At 34.4% G+C, this 20,860-nt stretch overlaps 1 protein-coding gene across 6 annotated transcripts in view; it reads right to left on the bottom strand.

The window, feature by feature from the left end:
• The window catches only part of LOC109699759 (uncharacterized), a 121,687-nt gene that overhangs the window by 97,390 nt on the left and 3,437 nt on the right, over positions 1 to 20,860 (bottom strand). For 4 of the 6 annotated variants that reach the window (XR_012449079.1, XM_074077002.1, XM_074077005.1 and 1 more), the window contains exons 2-3: positions 7,733 to 7,824; positions 3,838 to 6,165 (exon numbers count right to left, since the gene is read on the bottom strand). Coding sequence is in view for 5 of the 6 variants with exons in the window: in XM_074077002.1 (XP_073933103.1) it covers positions 3,838 to 6,165; positions 7,733 to 7,824 (2,420 nt within the window). In the remaining variant the exon portion in view is untranslated. The remainder of the gene's footprint in view (positions 1 to 3,837; positions 6,166 to 7,732; positions 7,825 to 20,860) is intronic. The other 2 variants (XM_074077004.1, XM_074077003.1) reach the window with 2 other exon arrangements.

The raw sequence follows: 20,860 nt of genomic DNA, 5'->3' as shown, positions 1-20,860 counted from the left end.
TTCTACAAAATCTATACCAAGTTGTCATTCAATCTAAGCTCAAATATTTCTCACACTTTAATTTACTGCCTGTGTATCAACCTAATCCTAGTATATTTCAACTTAATAGAAAGTTTTCACATGATGCATTTAATCTGTATTTCAATAATATTTATTGATATATAATAGTCACCCATATGTGAGTGAATGGATTCTATGAATACCCAGTTAGATGCTTATTGAGACTTTCTAAGAATCAGGCAATTTGCTGAGGCCGAAATTCAGACATTCAGATGAAAGACTACTGAAATATCACTCTAACTTTGCAGGGACAAAATTAAATTCATTAAACACGAGCATTTTACCAAATGGTTTGAATATATGTGATGTCCAAAATTCATATGTTGGAATGTAAGACCCAATGTAATCATATTTAGCAGTGGGGACTTTAGGAGGTGTTCAAGTTTTGTGGGCTTTGTCCTCATGAATAAGATAATGCCCTTTAAAAGAGCTGGAGGGGACTATGTAGGTCCTTTTGCTCTTCTGCCTTCTGCAATGGAAGGACACATCAACAAGATGGCATGTTGGTATCAGCAAGAAGACTCCCCAGACAACAAATGCTGGTGCTGGGATCCTGAATTTCTCAGCCTCTGGAATTGTAAGAAATTTGTTCCTCTTAAAAATTACCTACTCATTGATATTTTGTTATAGAGTAGCATGCATGGACTCAGACATCAAGCACATGTTTGCAGGTGGAAAGCTATCACCTTGAAAGCCAGTGGAAAGTGAGAGGGAAGAGCAAGAAGATGCAGATCTGGGAGGTGACCTGCTGGAAGAAAGCACAGGCATTGAAATTGGAACTGGGACAGTGGGCTTATGCTTGTACAAAGAAACATTAAAACACGTACTGTGTAGATAGTCCCCAGATTCACCATAAGTCAGGCTGTTGGACATGATCTCAATAGATGTCCTTTTATATATATATATAAGAAAGGAATCATGTTCTATTCATTTTTTTTTATTCTAAGTGTTTGGAGCAGAGCTTAGGATCTCAAACTTTCTCATATCTGTAGTTTTCTATACCTTTTTTCCTTGGTATGGATTCTTGGAATAACTCCTTTTTTTAGAAGAATGGGGGAAGAAATGTTTTATCAATTGCATGCAAGTTTTTTGTCTTATTACATATAAATGACTGTTAAATTACGACTATGTCTATGCCCTATAAAATATCACCAAATTCTTTTCATGATCTGTTCTTTTCTCATAGTGGCCTAGTTTAGGTTTCTTCATTAAATTTTTTTATAATATAGAATTTTTGGTTCTTTGGCATAAATCTTATATCAGTCCACTTATAACCACACAACCTGATTTACTCATTTACATAGCTGGTTTGGCCCTTGTATATAGTCCACTTTGTGATCTCTGATCTAGTTGATTCCCAAATGGATATACATAGTAATAGGAATTACATAAATATTACAGTCAGCATTCATACCAGGGATTTTTATTCACTCATTTGTGATGTTGGGGATCAAATCCAGGGCTTTATGCATGCAAGTCTAGTGCTTTGCCTCTGGGCCACACACTGAGCCCTATCTGAGGTGCATGGATAAACTTTGAAAAATTAAAGAATCCTTAGAAAGTGTATGCAATGATTTGTTCCAAAGTGTCCAAGTTCTTCAGAGCCATCTATGACCTGCAAAGTTTATACAGTCCTGAGGTGTTGATAGTGTACTGACAATAGTGTTGAACAAAGTACAAAAATACTCATAGCTTTAAGAGAGTCAAACCATGCAAACATTCATAGATTTATACATTTAAATATCTTTTGTGCATATATTTCAATTGTTGAACAGTTTTCCTGTTTTTTTAATGTGCTGGTATGTTGAATGAATGCATTCATTCAATGTTCACTGAGTATTTACACTACAGAACTCACACTGTCTAATGATCAAAATAGGAAAATCCATGCCCACGTGAAGCCTACATTTTTGTGAGAGAAGACAGAATGGAAACAAATCAGTAAAATATACAGCACATTAGAAAGTGAAAAGCACTATTTATAGAAATAAAACATGGAAAAAGGATAGAGTTTATTTGAGGTAAACCGAAGGCAGACCAATTTGCAATTTTAAATTTGGTGGTCTGAGAAGACCTTACTGAGATTGTGCTATGTGAGCAAAAATCTAAAAGAGATGAAGAGCTGAGAATGAACCTATGGACATGAGAGGAAGACTGGTCCAGGTAATGGGAACAGTTCATGCAAGATGTTGGCTGGAAGGTTCTAGGAGCTCAAATAGGTCTGTGGCTGAAACAAATTGACCAAGGGAAAGAGGAGTAAAGGAGCGAGGGATAGATTTATAGGAACAGATTTTTGACAAACCATAGTAACACAAGGAACCAGTGGCTAGAACTGTTTATCAAATGGGAAAATTTCAAAGTTTAGTGAATTGTGAACTCAGTTTTGGTTGGATTCTGGTTTATATTATTGTCTTAAGGAGAAATGTGTATTTATAGGAAGGGGTATTCCCCTGGAAGAAGGAGAGCCAGTTTCAGAGGAATATTCATCCATGTGAGCAGGTATCTTCCCTAAGAGGAACAAGTGCTCTTATTACAGGCTCTCTTGCAGTTCTAAATAACTATGCACTTAAGCAAATGCTGGGATTAATGTTTTTGATCCTGCTACCTGAAGGTATATTGGTACTAGGGAACAGTTTCTGTGATAGTCGATCTTTGTTTTATGGTGTTCATATCAAGTAGTTGATTGTATCATTTTTGTACTGTATAGGTGGCATTTATTTTTTATAAAGCAAATTTTACAGTTTTGCCAACATTTATGCAATAGATTATGCTTTTTGTATTTTATTTCTACTCCTAAAGTTTTTAAAGAAAAATTTTTAGTAATTAATCTTAGCTGTAACATAAAATTTTTCATTAAAAATTTAGAGATAGAACAAGAACAAAGAAAAGATAGTTTCTCCAATAAGTTTCCTCATTACAAATCTGATTTTCTGAGCATGTTGGGAATGTTACTGACAATTTGGAAGGCAGTTTTTACTCACTCAAGGTGTATTTTAACTTATAATATGAGTAATGCTAATGTTAGATATTATTCAGGCTCATTGAGAAAATCAAGGGCTTTTTAAAAAGTTACCAAAATAATGTTGAACTGATCCAAGTTTGAAAACAGACAGGCAGTGTTATATACTTAGGAAAGAGCTTCTGTCATAGTCCTTCATGGGGACTGGAAAGCTTCAGGGTTCTATGAGTGGTTTCATCAGTGTCAACCAATGCACAGGGGAGGTCAGTGGGCTGTTTGAGGTCAAAGTTTCCATGGATGGCTTAGTTAGGATTAACCATGACCATTTCTGTTTTCTGTCCTTTGCTTTAATTACTATTCCATATGGCTTCCTGAGAAATGTATAACCATGCTTTAGCTACACCACAGCAAGGTGGAAAAACATTTTATTACAAATATGTTCTTCCTATTCTTTTAAACATGCTTACTTTGCAAGAAGGAAAGAAATGGTGGATTATTTAAGAGTGGCAAAAGGCTAACATTTCCTATAAAATTGATTTGGCAATACATCAACCTTTTAAAGAGAAATTGATTTTTAAACTTTATATTAAACTGCAGCCTTGGTGATTTTGCTATGCACTATTTATGGGTAGAGTGGGTGATAATGTAAAGAACCAGGCTGATATATGCTGTTTCATATTCATCTAACTCTAAAATACTCAATATATCTTGGCAATAAAAAAAAATCCCAAGCAATAAAATAGCTCCACTTTAAGACTTTCCAAGGCTCAAACATGTAAAAATAATGAAAGTTAAAGATTCTATATATCCCATTGTACCTTTCAAAGCCTTCTGCTTCTCAGGTGACAGCAGTATGTCTATATGGTGATAGTAATTTTCCTTTGAGTCACTTTTGTTCTCTTCACAATTTGGCCTGGTTGATATGACCCTTTGGCACCCTATGGGCTCCTCTTGAAAACTGGTTATTCCAAAACTTCTCTCACCTTGGCTATCATGTTGTTCTGCATATTGAGCTGCATCACTGGATAGTGTTTTCTCAGTAAGAAACAGCTTTTCTCTAACACTTATTTCACAGTTGGACTCAGAAGTGTCTGGTGGAAAGTCCATTTGCAAACAGACTTCATCCTGAGTTTGACTGGTTAGGACTTCAAAATCTCTGTGGCATGTATTCATTACTACTGGTGTTATCTGGCATTTGTGTCCTTCAACATTTTCCAGAGAGCTGGGTGATTCTTTAGGGTTTTTCATTGCCAGGGAACAATTAGAATCAGCTTTATCATTTTGAGAAATTAATCTTAGCTTTAACTCATCAGTTCTGAAGGTCATGACTGGAACTTTTATTTTATTGGGGGCTACCATCTCTGGATGACATGCTGGGACCCCTGTTTGGCTCCATTCCATAGTGCTGTGACCAGTGCTGTGGCGTGGGCTCCCAGCAGCTAGGCTACTGCAGGATGCAGGTCTGAGAGTTGGGCTCTGTGAACTCTCCCTTTCCAATAGCTGCTGTGTATTTGTATAAGAGTCATTATGTAAAAGGGCTTTGTTAATATCTCTGCCAGCTACATCATCATGCACTTTCCCATGGTCTATTACAAATTTATCACAGTGGTTAAAGGAAAATATATTCCCATGGATCTCTATAGGTTCTAAAAGTCTGGTGGTCCAGTGAGATGGACTGAATGAGGTAGAACACTTCAGAGCATTTTGACTGGAAGGAAAAAATATAGAATTTGAATTCTCACACACTTCTGCAGGTGGAGTCTTGCTGTCTTTGCAATAGATGTCTGCCTTTTTGCCTGTGAGCTGCGTGCTTGGAAAAGATAAAGAGCAAAAGTCAGAGTCTGAGTCATCTTGAATGGGAATAATGCCAGGAATGATACTCAGCAAATGGTCTGTTCCTTCTGTGCTTGGCTGTGTATGTGAGTCTGGTGTGATGTTTCCTTGGACATCAGTGTCAATTTTTCTCTCTTTATCCACATTCTTAGGATCCTCAAAAGGCATTTTACTTAAATATGTTTTACTTAAACTTGTGGTGTTTAGGGTATCACTTGAAATAGAAAGAATGTTTTTGAGAAGAGTGCCAGCTGCAGAGAAATGTTTCTTTTGGGGAGTGTCCTGTCTAAAGACCCTCTGAGAGAGGGCAGATTCTCCTTCAGAGTCATCTGACATTGAAAATAGTATGCCAGGCTTATTTTTTTCTTTCTTGGTTGCTGAGGCCAGAGGAACAACGGTGTCAGGATTCTCCTTCTGGACAGCAAGGACAACAGGAGGAGAGTCCTGTGAACAATCTGATCTCTGGCGCTTGTTTTCAAGCTGCCAGTTTTCAGGGTGCTTAATGCTAGACTGTGAAGGAGACCAGATATGTTCTCTAGTGGTGCGATTGGAGGAAGTGTTTCTGTATTTGGTTATTTTTCCCCTTCTTTTGGAATGAGTTATATTAATTAACATATTCTGTTTCTCATTCATATATTTGACCTTAATTTCTTTCCCTACAATGCTTATTTTCAGAGAAGGTCTCTCAATTCTGGAAATTCCTTCTTCATATTTAGATGGCACCTCAGGTTTTAATTTTTCTGCCAATATATTATTGCATTTAGGAAAACAGTGCTTAGATGTGCAGCATTTCCTAAAGAGCCTGACTGAAAAGTGCTGGTGACATGTTGGACATCTCTTTTTAGTTGGGAATTGAGCTCCTGTTTTAGAGAAAATGCTTTTCTTAATTTCTACTTGCACATTGAAACCCCCACATTTGACTTCTGTAGTAAACTTTCTTTTTGCTGGTTTAAAAGCTTCTACTGTGTTTGGGAAATCCTGCAGTGTAATTTTTCCTGACAATGATTTTTCATAGTCATTATACACGACCACTGGTGAGACTTTCTCTAGCTGAGAAGTGGCCAAAGGAGAATCATCATTTTCCTTTCTCTTGTGTATTTTGTTCTTGGATGGAGGTTGTTTCTTATCTTTAGGGAAAAAAGAGGAATTCTTCTTTCCATTCATAGAAGTAGATGTAGGCTCATTTCTACTTTCCTTAGATTGTCCTAATGTCTTAGTCTGTTGAATCACAGGCTGTGAAGTGTTTCCTTTAACTTCCTCTTCAAAATCTCTTCTTTCATTTTGGCATGCATGGCCAGATGGCTGAGATGTACCTAAAGAGGAAAGAAAAAAAGTAAAACAAAGTTTCTATGTCTATTTAGATAGTAGATGTTCCAAATTCTAGGATGAAATGTAATGGATATCATTTGTAAATATTTTTGGTAACAGTTTCCATTCATTTCTAGTATATAAGGTATTTTCTACAAGTGTTCATTTCTAATAAATGTCTTGTTTTAAACTCTCTTACAGTGAAAAATACCACATGGTAGTTTTAGGAAATAAGAATTTATTATGCTTTATTAAAAAACAATTTTTAAAACCAAGTGAAAAATGTTTCAAAAGAAATGTGTGGCCAGGTGCCAGTGGCTCACATCTGTAATCCTAGCTACTCAGGAGGCAGAGATTAGTAGGATTGCATTTTGAAGACAGACTGGGCAAATAGTTCATGAGACCCTTTCAGGAAAACACCCAGCAGAAAACAGGGCTGGCGGAGTGGCTCAAGTAGTAGAGTGTCTGCCTAGCAAGTGTGAGGCCCTGAGTTCAAAATCCAGTATGCCAAATAAATAAATGAATAAATAAAAAGAAAATGTGTGCAAATGTGTTTTTAAATGAAACATTGATAAAAAGCAAATTGCCATTGTCAGGAATTTGAGCAGAGCATTATGTTACAGCAGCATACAAGCTACATCAAACTCCATATGATTTTGAGATAATAACACCAAGGAAGATGTGATTAAAAAGGATGGAAGAGAAAAAAATATAAAGATATCATACTCCATTTTAAACTGTTTCTGAAGCAGATTACATGTCAAGGAAAAGAAAGAAAAATGGGCAACAATAATGATATCATGGGAGTCAATGAGTTGATTAAGTTAAAAATTGAGAATAATTTTTTTTCAGATTTACTTAAAGTGTTATGAATTTAACATGATTTATATATTTTTATATAAAATACTCATACAACTACCTAGTCATTCTCTTTAATCAGAAAAAAGAAAACTATCAAGCATACTAAAGTATTTGCTTCTCTTTTAATCTGAAGGAAGGGTTTCTCTCCTGGCAAGCACTGAATCAGTTACAATCTGAGAGCTGTAATGTAGAAGTCATGGAAGAAAAGATGTATCTCTTTAAAGCACATTTACAACCAAGCATGACATGATAACAGTTTATACACTGAAGGACTGACTGCCTTCCAGAAATGCAGATTACAATTTATTCTTAAAATAAGACCATCATGCTGAGAGCAGTTCAGTTTATAGCCCCTTCCAATTTTATAATTTTACATTTAATAACACCGTTCAATTGACTACACTTCAATATCTGCTAGCATGGATATAGAGCTGAGAAAGTTAGAAATAATTCAATGGTAACAGAACAGGGGGTCTTAGTAGCCTATCTCTAGTTGAGTAAATATTTATATTTAAATTTTATCTATAATATTATTAATAATTAGTGCAAAAGTATATACATAACATAACAATAGATTAAACCTCAAAATCATTCTGTAATATATATTTATATATTTTTCTACTTTTATAAACATTCCTGTGATAAAGCACAAAGTACAGAAAGTATTAGTTCATTTTATACCTACTTCAAAAGGCACTGAACGAGACTTACATACTGTGGTATTCAAGCTTTTCCATTTTTTATATGCTCTTTTCCTTTTCCTCCTCATTTTGGGGAGCTGTGTGTCTTCAGTTTTCACTGCTCTTTGAAAGCAAAAAATTTCAAATTAGTTTTCACTCAGAATTTATTTTTAATCAAGTCACTAATTAACTCAATTTATTTACCAACTTGTTAGCACAGTACCTTTCTCTGGATTTCCCACTCTATTCTCCTTTTAACGCATTTTATTTTATAATTATATTGTCCTTTCTTGTTTAGTTCCATCCCAAATATTCAGTACACTTTACGTACCATGTGAAAATTAAAGCATGCACACATACACATATAAACTTGTAGACACTTAGGATGCAAGTTGTAAAATCATGCTTTTTAATTGATTTACAAGCTTCATTATTTATTATTCTAATAGGAATATCTAAATTTTTGTGAGTTGACCTAAATTTATATAATCAGATTTTCAGCTTTATTAAATTAAATGGATTAGGGAGATGTTTTGCCTTCATTGTGTAATGATGCACACTATATTTAAATATTATAATTGAATACACACATTATCAGAGGTGTCAATTCTTTGCAGAAGACCAAATTAATTCTCTAATTTTCTTGTGAAATAAAGGTTTATATTATTTCCCGTTGGTGCTGAAGATGTGTTGTGGGGGAAAGCAGTTTCCTAACTTGCCAGATAAACTTCAAGTAGGCACCTGCCTATACTTAAAGCTAAACCTCATTCTCATTTTGATAAAAGTGTTCTCTTGTGTTTCTAAATGTATTTTTTTCCTTTCACTGTGTACTTATTTGTTGGTAGTTAATAAAACTTCTGCTTTTTAAACAAATTAATTTGTATGTTTTTCTACTGGTTATTTCTCTTGCTCTATATCCAATAAGGGACAGATGATGGCAGTTCCTAGAATCATTGACATCCTGTAGAGGTACTATCAATCTTGCTTTAGGTGGATGGAAGCAGATACCTCTTCCTAGTCTATTAATTATGACATGATGCTACAACATTATCAGAATGATTCTAAGTAAAATGAGTGGTGAGAAAGAGTATGACTCCTGTTTCTGTACCATCTTTTGTCTCACGTAACCTGTTTCCTCCAAGATATCCAATAATTTTATGCTCTCTCCACTCTTTTCTTTTTAGAAAGGGACTAACAAACTTATCATAGAAAGAGTACTTCTAGTACAAGCAAAGCAGGGCACTAAAGAATGTTTTATAACATTTAAGATCTGATATTTGATTTTTCAAAAAATTTCAAAGCTGTCACCATTGAAGAAATCAGAATATTGTTAGACTTCCTTGCATGTGATTTAGTTTTTCACTTTTACCTCACATGGAGAAACCAGAAGCATTTCAAAGCTTCTCTACAATAACTTCATAACATTTACAAATTTCCTGTCTCTAAAATAAATGTTTGCCACATTATTTCTCCTCTTCTTGTCATAGTCTGGAGAATGAATTTGCCACACAAATTCATAAGAATTCATACGAAATAGAAACTGTCTGAAAATCTGCTTTCCAATACCTAAATTACCAATGTCACTGAATTTATATCATATTTTATCAAGTCCCTTGCTTTATGGGTGATGTATGTATCCCCGAGTCATTTTCCTGCAATTATACTCTCTTTTCCCACAATTTAATTTTTGTTTTTTGCTGTATCACTCCATATTGCTGTCCATGTCTCTGTTCACCTTGATGACAGCATATCTGGTAGGATTTGTCTAAATTTTCTGACTCAACTTTCTCTGGTTGCATCTTTTTCCCAAACTTACTCCAAGAAGGCTATTATCCATGTCCACTCCACTCAGAGGACTTTCCAGATAACCACTGATACACAGATTTCTTTTCTTTTCCTCTCCTCTTCTGTCCTCTCCTCCCTCTTCCTTCCTTCCCTCTCTCTCTCCTTTTTGGTAGTACTGGGGTTTGAATTCGGGGCTTACTAAGCAGGTACATTACCACTTGAGCTATGCCCCAGCCTTTTTTTTTACTTTAGTTACTTTTCAGTCAGGTCTTTAGTTTTTGTTGGGGTTGACCTCAGACTGTGATCATACTACCTATGGCCTCCCGTGTAACTGAGATCATAAGCACATGTCGCCACACTGAAATTATTGATTGAAATGGGGTCTCACCAACTTTTTCCCAGGCTGCCATTGAACCATGATTTTCCTGATCTTCTTGCCGTCCAGAGTAGCTGATGTTACAGGCATAAGCCACCATATCTGGTTGACAACCAGATCTCTAAAGCCAAGAGTCACTTTTTAACTGGGCACCAGTGGCTCACATCTGTAATCCTAGCTACTTGAGAAGCTGAGATCAGAAGGATTGTGGTACGAGTTCAGCCCAAAAAATAGTTCAAGAGACTCCATCTCCAAAATTACCAGACCAAAATGGACTGGGAGTGTGGCTCAAGTGGTAGAGTGCCTGCTTTGCAAGCACAAAGCCCTGAGTTCAAACTTTAGTTCCACCAAAAGAAAGTCACTTATTTGTTATCATATTATTAGAAATTAGCAAAAACATAACCACTCCATTCCTGTTTCATCTGTTCCTTTCTTTCAATTCCATGGAGCCACATTCTCATGGTCCTTGTCCTGCTCCATTAGCCATCCCTTCTTAGATGATTTTGCTGGATCTTCCCTTGCTCAGTCTCTAATCTTTGACATCTTCAGGTTTCCTTTCACTTCTCCATCAACTCTATTCTTAGGAAACCTTATTTTTATGGTTTTAAAATAATCTGTACACTCTCAGCACAACAATCATAATAAAAATAAATAATCTGTACAAGTGATTCTAAAATTCATATTTCACTCCCAAAATTCATAATTTCATAAACTCAGAAGTCCAAGCTTAAATACCCAACTGTTAGATGGATCTATCTTCTGGGATGTCTATTGGAAATCTCAAGTTTGCCATGTCCCCATGAGCTCCTGATGGCCTGTGCGTTCAACAGGTCTTTTCTCCTCTGAATCTTCCCAGAATTCATCAGCAGATTCACTATCCATTCATTTCAAATCAAGTACCTAGATATTGTCCTTAACTCTTTAACTTTCTTCTTCCAACCCATTAGCAAATTGGTCCTACCCTATTTCTAAATGTCTTATCCTAATATGCCCACTCATTCTCTTCTCTACTGTTACCACTCCAATTCAAATCCCCCATATTTAAAACCTGGACTACTGCAACAGTTCTCTAACTAGTTGCCTTCTATATTCACCCTTTGACTACATAGCATCTAGACTGATTTTTCAAAACATAGTTAAATCATGTTATCTTCCTGCTAAAACTCTTTAAAATCCTCTCATTTCACTTTGAAAAAAAATTCTGAACACTTTATTTTTTACATGTATGCATAAAATTCGATTTTTGGATATACATTTAGGGAATCATTCCTCTACAGATTTCCTGGATTTATATTTTTAATAAATGGTTATTTGTTCTTTGCTAAATTGGCAATATACTCAGGAAAATTACCAAGATTGCTATTATAAATCAACTGAATACTATCACATTTGACATCTTAATATTGGCTTTTATAGGTCTTTTTCCAACTGGGCTTTGACTCATTACTATAATTCACAGAAAAATGAGGAAAATTTAACTAGGAAATACTAACAATATCTTTCTACTGCAGAATAGTGGTACCATTTTTTTGAGAAAACTGTTGCATAGTAAAGACTTTTCTGAAAGGTATTGTTAGAAAATTTTACTTGTGCCACATTTCTGACAAATTACTTAAAAATTCTCTATTGTATTGCTAAGCTGAATCATCTTTCTTGAAACACTGCAAGATAATGTTCTCTTACCAATAAAAGGAGAAAGACTCAAAAAATAGATAATGAACACTATTAAAATTCTAGAAGGAGACTAAACTAAATATGAAATTAATTCAGACAGTTAAACGCTCAACTACCAATGTTGCACATCAGGTAGAACTCTTTGTAATGCACATTGGCTTCAGTTTTCTACAGAATCTGAAAGAAATGTTTCACTTATTATCTCATTTTCTTGATTTTAACACTAAGTCTATGTTCTCTGCACTAAATATTTAAAGAAAATTCAAACAGGTAAAACAAGTTCTGAAAATTTCAAGTTTAAAGGTAAAGAAAAGGAAATTCTACAATTTCCATTTACTTTTGAAAGTATGTTTAAAGTGTATTTGTCTTCTACTGTCATTCCTGATTTTGACTAGCATGGAATTTAAACTATATGCTTTTGTCCTTAAGTTAAAAAGTTACATATGAGGATAAGAAAAGTTAAAAAGGAAAATAGTAATAACAATAGAGCCTCATCTTAGATATGCAAGAACAAAGTATATGCATTTAACATGCACCCACTGTCCCACCTGTACAAACACACCAAGTGTTTTTCACTGAGAAAGTACACTGAAGAAGATACAATTGGACAGGTGAAATGAAAATTTATTCAGAAGAATTTTGAAAGCCTTAAGATTTTAGGGTATGGTAGCCCAGAGAAAATTTTGTATAAATATAGTTTCACTTCAATATACCTCATTTCCCTCTTCTCTCAGTTGTTACACGATAAAAGGTTGAATTTTTTATTTTATTGTTTAGGTTGAAGAAGAGATTCTTTCTTCTTAAGAAAGAAGCAACAGCTTCTAGAATGAAAACTCAGTGAGTGGTCACTTTTTATTTTTCCAAGACAGATCAATGTAAACAGGCTCTATCCAAACTATATTCTAATCTGAGGTGTTACCTCCCTAGTATGCTTTCTTCTCACGCTAACCATGACTTGTGATAAAAATCTAGTAAGTCAAATTAGGCCATGGTAGCTGGAGAAAGAAAACAAATCATGTCTTCTTGCTTTCTTGTGTTGACATTGAGCTTTTCAGAGTCATGGGGTTACTATATTTTGGTTTTGACTGCCTGAAAGAGCTGAAATTGTTGGCAAGTATATGAGGGATTACAGTTTAGTAGAAGTGTTTTGAAACAGGGTAGTTGTCGGAGTAAATGAGATATTGAGACTTTGGTCTTTCTCTTTATGATGAAGTGTTCATCTGCCCATCTTCTTAGGCCCCCAGCATTTGAGTCACCTCCATTGATAGTATCTTCTTGGGATTGAACCAGGCACCTGTATGTTAGACAGCTGGCTTGAGCCAACTAGGATTCAGAGGGCATTTACTTTGCATCCAGCAAAGATAAACAAAATATCCCAGTGAAAATAGCCATAGTGTATTCCAGTCTTCTGAGGAATCACTAGAATTATGGGCCAAAGTGGAGGATCCATAAAGACAAAGATCTTATCTAGACATAGATCTGGAACATAGTGGTTAATAAATATTTGTTGGATTAATGAATGAATACAATTTTCTCTATTATTTTCCAGCTTTAGTCATTTCTGTATTACCTGCATGATCTTTACTACATGTAAGAAATATTTGTGTTATTTGCTCAAGTTTTTTGATTCATTAAATAGTTTACTTTGGCTTTATGCTAGGCAACAATATAGGTGAAATAATAGATTATAAGTAATGCATATTAAAACAAAAAAATAATAAAAAGAAATATCTTCATGTTGCACCACCTATAACCTTTTTGGAAGCCAGCACTATATATGTCCCTCTTCTAGGAAGATACAATCATATTCTGTGTGCTATTATTATGATATTATTAGTGTAGAAAATCCTCAAGAACCATATTTTGCTTTGCTTCATTTTCTTTCTTGCATTAGAGTAACTATTACAGTGCAAATTTAGCTAATCCCACATACAGAATGATGCATGCATCAAGTATCATTGTAAGAAGAACTCAATCTTTTCAGTTACAATTAGAACAGTAGCTACTCTTAAGATAATTTTTTTTAATTACTAGATCTGAGAAATCTATAAATATGGTTTTTCCCTAATCTGACCTTGACCAGCACAGGGACTTTCAGAATCTCTTTGAGAACCCATTTTCAAAACTTACTTAGGTCATGCAACATTTTCTATTATTCTTCTATGACTAATTATAATGTCTATATTAAGGTAAGCTCGTTTCATTTCAACACTTAGGTTATTTTAAATAATAAAAAGTTTACTAAAATGTTTATTTCCATTAAAATGAAAGAGAAAGGTAAAGCACATCCATACACTTCAATATGTCATTAGATACCATGTAAAATTTAGCAACAGAATACATCAGGGACTAGTTTTTGAATACATCTCAGGGACTAGTTTTTTCTGCTCAAGACTTTTCCTACCTAGTAATTAAATGAAGAAGGCCTCTGAGTTTTCTAAAGAGGCATGCTATCTTTTTCCACTTATTGGAATCACACTTCTTTAATAATTATGTTATAGAATAGCTATGCTTCTCAAAAGATGTAATAATTGGTGAATTGTCAACTCTTGCTAGATTTAAATGACATCCTCTTAATTTTGAAATAGTCAACATTAAATAACAATTTGAAGTAGTATTTAAATATATTATGTCTCCATCTTCATACAGAAACCTTTGTGTGTAATTCCTCCAAAACATGAAATTCCTGTGACTCTTTCAAATGAGGTGTATCATTCCCTAAGAGCAAATCTCAACAATTCTGCTGACACCAGAGTTTTGGATTGCTCAAAGCAGAACTGTGTAACATCTTCCTTTCTTTTCCAGCCCAGAATCAAGGAAAACTGATGTATAATGACACTGATAACTCCTAAAGAATAAGAAAAAAATCTCAACTAAATACTAATATTCAAATACTTCTTATTCCCCAAGAAGAGCTGTGCTTTCTTGAAATGTATGCAGGTTAAGTCCACATCTTCAAGTTATTTGGAAGAGAGCAATAAATTTGACTTTTAAAATATTTTAGTGATGCTCAGGAGGTAGAGATCAGGAGGTGGAGACCCAGGCCCAGTACTCCACCCCAAATTAGAAAATTAAGACACCGTCTCAACAGTAACAACAAAAAAGCTGGGCCTGGTGGTATACCCTTGTGACCCCAGCTATGAGGGAGATATAGGTAAGAGGATCTCCATCTGAGGCTGGCTCTGGGAAAAAGGTATCAGAACCTATCTGAAAAATACTTAAGGTTAAAAGGCTGGGGCATGGCTTAAGTGATAGAGCACCTGTCTAGCAAGCACCAGGCCCTTCTGAGTTCAAACACAGTACTGGAAAAAAAAAAAAAAAAAGGTTTAGTGGCAATTGCAGTGTTATCATCAGCTATTTATTGAGCTTTTTTTTTTTTTTTCTTAGTAATACTTAGGGTATCTTGGGCAATGTCATACATAGCTCATCATTTGTTTAGAATCCATAATTCAAGATAACTTGAATTACCATAAAATTATTTGCTATCTATGAATAAAAAACTTGATAAAAATATGAATGTTAGCAAGATATAAGAGCTCCAAAGAGTCTTCTATCAAAAGATTTAAAGAAGAAATTTCCAATGATTTGAGAATTACTACTTTAAAACATTTTCTATATTCACTTTACTTACTAACTAAATTTCTGTACTTAATCCAAAGTAATGCATGTTTTTGAAAGCAAGAAAAAGACCTTTCTTTTAAAATGCACTTGCCTGATGTTTTCTGCTGACATTTCTTATACATAGCTTGAGCCACTGAATATGCTGTATTTTTGTCCAATGTCATAAAAAAAAAGATTGCAGATTGAAGTTTGACCAATGATAAAGGAATGAGAATTATATTTAGAAGTAATCTGCCATGGTAATTTAATCACCTTATGATTAGGTTTGTGTTGAACAGATTATCAATGCTAACAATTCCATTCCATATCAAACTCACTGAGATCTGGGCAGTCCAAGGAGACAATAATAATAAAACAGTGCATTTTGTATAGTATGTATACATCTTCCCAAATTAAATCCTATTTAGAATTTTTACTCTGCACTTTGCAAAAATAATGGGGAACAAGTCCATGAAAGAGATATCATATTTGATAAAAGAGTTTAGAATCTAATTCATCCTTATGGATTAAATTTAATCTTTAAATCTTTAAAGATTTATTTAAAAACTTTGTCATTGGACAACTTTTCTCCTGAAGACTCAGATTATCTTGGGAGCATCCTAATTGTTATTTCCTCATGTGGTTATTATAAGTTAAATGACTTCACATAAACTTTATACAAAAAGGTTAATAACTAGCAATTGAAAGATTATCTTAAAACTAGATGATAGAAATTTTCCAGTTTCTTTCTAAAGAAAGGATTTTAAGATACTTAGTATATATCATTATAATCTGACACTAAAATAAAATTTAATGAAAATTTTTTTTCTTTTGCAGTGTTGAGGTTGAACCCAGGGTCTTGCTTATGCTAGCCAAGCAGTCTACCACTAAGCTATACCCTCAGTCCATGTTTCCTCTCTTATGTGGAATCTAGACCTAAACAAAGAATGACATGAGTGTAATAGATGAACTGTTTGGGGAGTGGAACCAACAGGAAGGGGGAGGGCAATGGAGAGGGTGACAGGAGGGGTAAATATTATTGATCAAGGTATGTTATATGCATGGATGAAATTAGAATAATAAAACCCATTTAAAAAGTTTGATTTGGGATTGTTTATAAAAAAGAAATTAACCAGAATATTTTGCCTCTGAAATTGACCTAAACCAGAGTAACTGAAATTATTATAAAGATTAATGTTCTTAATGTCTTCTTTCTTAACTGCAGATCACATTTTAAGTAATTAATATAATTAAAAATATTAAATCTAAACTTCTATGTAAGTAGTATTAAGTACAAAATGAAGGAAAACTCAACTAAAGAGGATGAAGAAGTCAGTTTGGTGATTAGAGTTTAATGCTGCAATGGAAACAAAGCAGAATATAGGGATTCAAAACAAGTTCTGCTGCTCAGAAATGAAACTGACCCTTCTCCATTCAGAATGAATTCCAATTAGACCTAGAAACCCAGCTCATCAATTGCATTTTCCTTGCTTTCCAAATGTAAAATTTATGTGAAACAACCAAATTAGGATATGGATAATGCCTATTCAAATGTGCATATGATGCCTTTCTTAGTGTAAATAAAAGAAGCCTAAACACGTTATTTAGAATATTTTTTGGATGACTCCTCTCTTATTTGTTAACAGAGTAAGTTATAAACAGCTGTTGGATATTTTGTGATTGGAAGGAAATATGTTTTTAAATTGTCTTCATACTTAACATTCAAGTAATTCTCCCTTTGCTATTATTCTTTGTCAAGCAACTAATTTAGGACAGCAAAGATTAAAAGAGAATACTTCAAAGTCTCTCTCTCTGTCTCTCTCTCTATATATATTTAGGTATTACATCTGTATATAAATCAGCTCACCTGGGTAAAGCCTTCATAAATCGCTCGATTCCAAAGGAAACATGGATGAAATGCAAACACGTATTTCAAAAAGCAAGAAAATGAAATAAGGATTTGAGCACTTAGCCTTGTTCCACTATGGATTTATCTGGGTTCTCTAAATCCAAAATCTGATTAGCATATTTAATCTTACACTGTGTCAGGAATAGCCCACCATCCGTTAATAAGTCTATTTTTGTCTCTTTTAATCATTCCTAATAGTTTATCTGTAAATATACTTTTTGTGAACAAAGATGCACTGTATGCTTTTGTGGTTTAGAAGATTTGGTACGATTCTATATGAAATGCAAGCATAATATTCACATGGTACAGAAGTGGAAGAAACCCAAACAAATGAAAACTCAAATAATAAAAGTTTGACTGTTTACATGTGTTGGATTAAATAGTAAGATACTTCATTTATCTTTGTGTGATAGACAAGGATAGAAGTAGTATGGTATATAATATGGTGGAGGTTATAGACTGATTTGGAAGACTTCAGTACCACTTCCATTTCCCATGTTAACCTTAGGAGAGTCACTTGACTTTTTTTAGATTCAATGAGGTCATTTATAAACTGGGTTAAGTATCATAGGCCCTAATTTAGAATATCTGAAATCTCATTAAATATATGTGAAAATATAGTTCAAAGAAGAGTTTAGAATCTGTAAATAAACGAAATGTTACTTCTATTTATACTAGTAATATGATATTGGGTCTTAATTAATCAGGTTATCTTTTTATTTTTGAGACAGGGTCTTGCTGTGTAGCCCAAGCTGACCTCAAATTCTCTACCCTCCTGTCTCAATCTCCCATGTGTTGGGATTTACAGGCATTTGCTGCCATGCCCAGCTCTTCACATTATCTTTAGTGAATGTTATTTAAAGGTTTTTCTACAGTTCATTGCAAGAACATAAATTATCATATATATAAAGGGTTGGAAGATAGGGAAGTGACAAGAAGTGACATTGGAAAAGGTAGTTACACTATGAAAATTGAACTTATCCTTCACCTACAGGGAGGGTCTTTCTGAACTTTTAAGTATAGTAATGACTAGGTAAGATTGTTCCTTAGCAAGATATCCTTGGCTTCATTGTGAAAAGTAAATTGGGAGCAAAACTAAATGTGGGGAGAAAAATTTAGGAAGCTGATTTAGAAACCAGGTGGGATATCTGACATGGATGGTGGCAGTGAAGGGAAAGAAGTGTGTATGTGTGTGTGTGTGTGTAGGGGGGTAGACTGAGAGAGAGAGAGAGAGAGAGAGAGAGAGAGTGAGTGTGGGGAGGGAGAAGGAGATACTAAGATTTCAAATATTCCAAAGTAAAAAGGATAGTACCATGCAGCATGGTGGTTCCCATCTATAATCTCAGCTACTCAAAAAGTGGAGATTGGAAGAATCATGGTTTGAAAGCAGCTGGGCAAAAAGTTAGTTGTGGTGCTGTCTGTGATCTCAGCTATGTGCAGTAGGCATAGGTAGGAGGATCACAGTCTGAGGGTGGTCTGGGTAAAAAGGGAGATCCTATCTGAAAAAACAGACTAAAGCAAAAAGGAACTGAAGACTTAGCTCAAGTGGTAGAGCGCCTACCTAACAAGCATGGAGCACTGAGTTCAAACCCCAATACCGCTTAAATATATACATACATATGTACATACGTACATGGAAACCTATCCCTAAATCCTATCTCTGATTGTGGAGCACAGTGATGTGAGGGGTAAAGCAGGTTAAATTAAAGGTAACAATGCCCAAACTCCCATGCTGTCAAGACTATCAACCAGAGAGTTTTTTCCTTAGGAGCTTGTTGTAAACACAAACTGTAATTAATTCTTAGAAATGCATTGGAAAGAATAGGCAAAAAATAACTTTCATAAAGTCCAGAAGACTGAAATTTGAAGAAAATGAACAATTTATTAGTGCTGATGTTAGGTATACCAAACAAGGAGAATGTAGTTTTCACTGTGTAAAACAAAGCAATTTATGTGATAAATTTACCATCATAATAAAATAAAAATTATTATTCATGAAGATGTATGAAGTGGCTGGAAACCAAAGAAATTTAACAATTTGTACAAAATAAGGGTCTATGAGATACCACAATAGCCATGAAAACTTTGAGGGCTATACACACATACACACTTTCTCGTTATACCACAACACAAAGATTCCTACGGGCTTCTGCTTTATGGATACACTCCCACTAATGCCTTTACTATGATGCAGAGAGGATGGTCAGGATCAACAAAGCTGCACACATCACTAGGGGCATCTTTTCTTGGCATTTCGAATTTTCCAAGCAAACTGTTTGCAACCAGAGTATTCTTGTTCTATAGATACAAGTAAATTTAGTAAAAAAGCAAAATAACTCTTCCGTAAAGGTGTTGGATTAATGGCATTTAAAATTACTTCTCCCCCACTGACAGAGATGACTTCAGCTCATTGCTATCTGGGAGCAGTAATAAATATGTAAAAGGAACTCCACTGAGGCGGTCAGAACATCTCACTGCTCCAATGGATGACAATTTCAGGCTACAGCGAAATGGACAGGATAAAAAGTAAACAAAAAATAAACTGCATACTACACCCTTGTCCATTCATTGTTGTAAAATAGGTAAGTGAACTGTTTTCAATTTCTACTCCTGGATGGAATTTCCTCATGACTAAAAATGAAATCACCTCATGAGTTAAGTAGTTAGACGAATGTTCTTATTCAATCAGGAGTGAGACAAGCAGTTGGAATAATAATTCCCCTTGAGCCTAGGAATGGAAAGTCAGGACATTTTTTCATTCTTTATGCTGCAGCTTGTATTTTTTAAGACTTCTAGTAAGAAAAACTGTTTCCATTAGTAGCCTTTTGCTTAAACTTAAATTATTTAAAATTTGTACAGCCACCCCCATTCTAGAGAGCATTATTTTAATGAACATTGTGAAAAGTATCTACTGGCTGATTGCTTTGTCTGCTTAGCAATCAAAACTGGAAAATAGAATCCTGGATGGAATAAAGGAAAGTTAAAAATGCTACTTCTACCAAGAGCACAATCATATGAGGATGTTCTTGAATAAAAATAGAATGAGGAAATGCCTGTTAGCTAAGTTAACATGTCTAAATTCTTTACCCCATAGTTGAAAAAGAAATTTTTCCAGAGAAGCAAAAGAATTCAGGCTGCTGATTACCAATTTCCTATACCATCTTCATTATTTGAATGACTTTCCTTTTGATCATTTCTACTTTGAGCAAATAGTTATCTGAAAATCTAACGTATATGGTAGTAACCTGTACTTGCTCTTTCAGAAGCTGTTTCAACTTTTACCCAGAGTGGCCTGGGAAGGAAGAGTTAAAAAAAGTGCAATGTACAAAAAGTGTTTTCAGTATTTGCATAAGCAATTCTCCAATTAGCTTGTATTCAATGACTTTTTGAACATAGGCATTTGGCAACATTACTCCTCCTGGTTCATAAAAATACTCTTTCCTGTCTCTTCTCTGTCCTGTGGCATCAAAGCTTATACTTCTTTCCTCCATTCTTTTCTACCTCCCCCCAAACTCTTAACTAGATCTTTGACAGACTGACTCATTTTTCCAAATAAATAAAATGTGTAGGCCTTTAATTCTTCATGAACAATAAAATTAAAATTTCAAAATATTGGCAATAAATATATAACTCTAAACATGAATATTAGGAATTATTGAGTAAATATGTATATGTAGTCCGTGTGTGTGTGTGTGTGTGTGTGCATGTTTGTATTTTACCCCAAAGTACAAAATTTAAGATTCAAATACATTTTTTACATTTTTTTTGGCAGTGCTGGGAATCATACCCAGGCCATTGACTATAGTAGACAAGTA

The sequence above is a fragment of the Castor canadensis genome, chromosome 6, assembly GCF_047511655.1.
Source record: "Castor canadensis chromosome 6, mCasCan1.hap1v2, whole genome shotgun sequence".
Lineage (NCBI taxonomy): Eukaryota > Metazoa > Chordata > Mammalia > Rodentia > Castoridae > Castor > Castor canadensis.
Note: the sequence above shows the minus strand (reverse complement) of the source record. Positions and strands in the feature narration are given on the sequence as shown.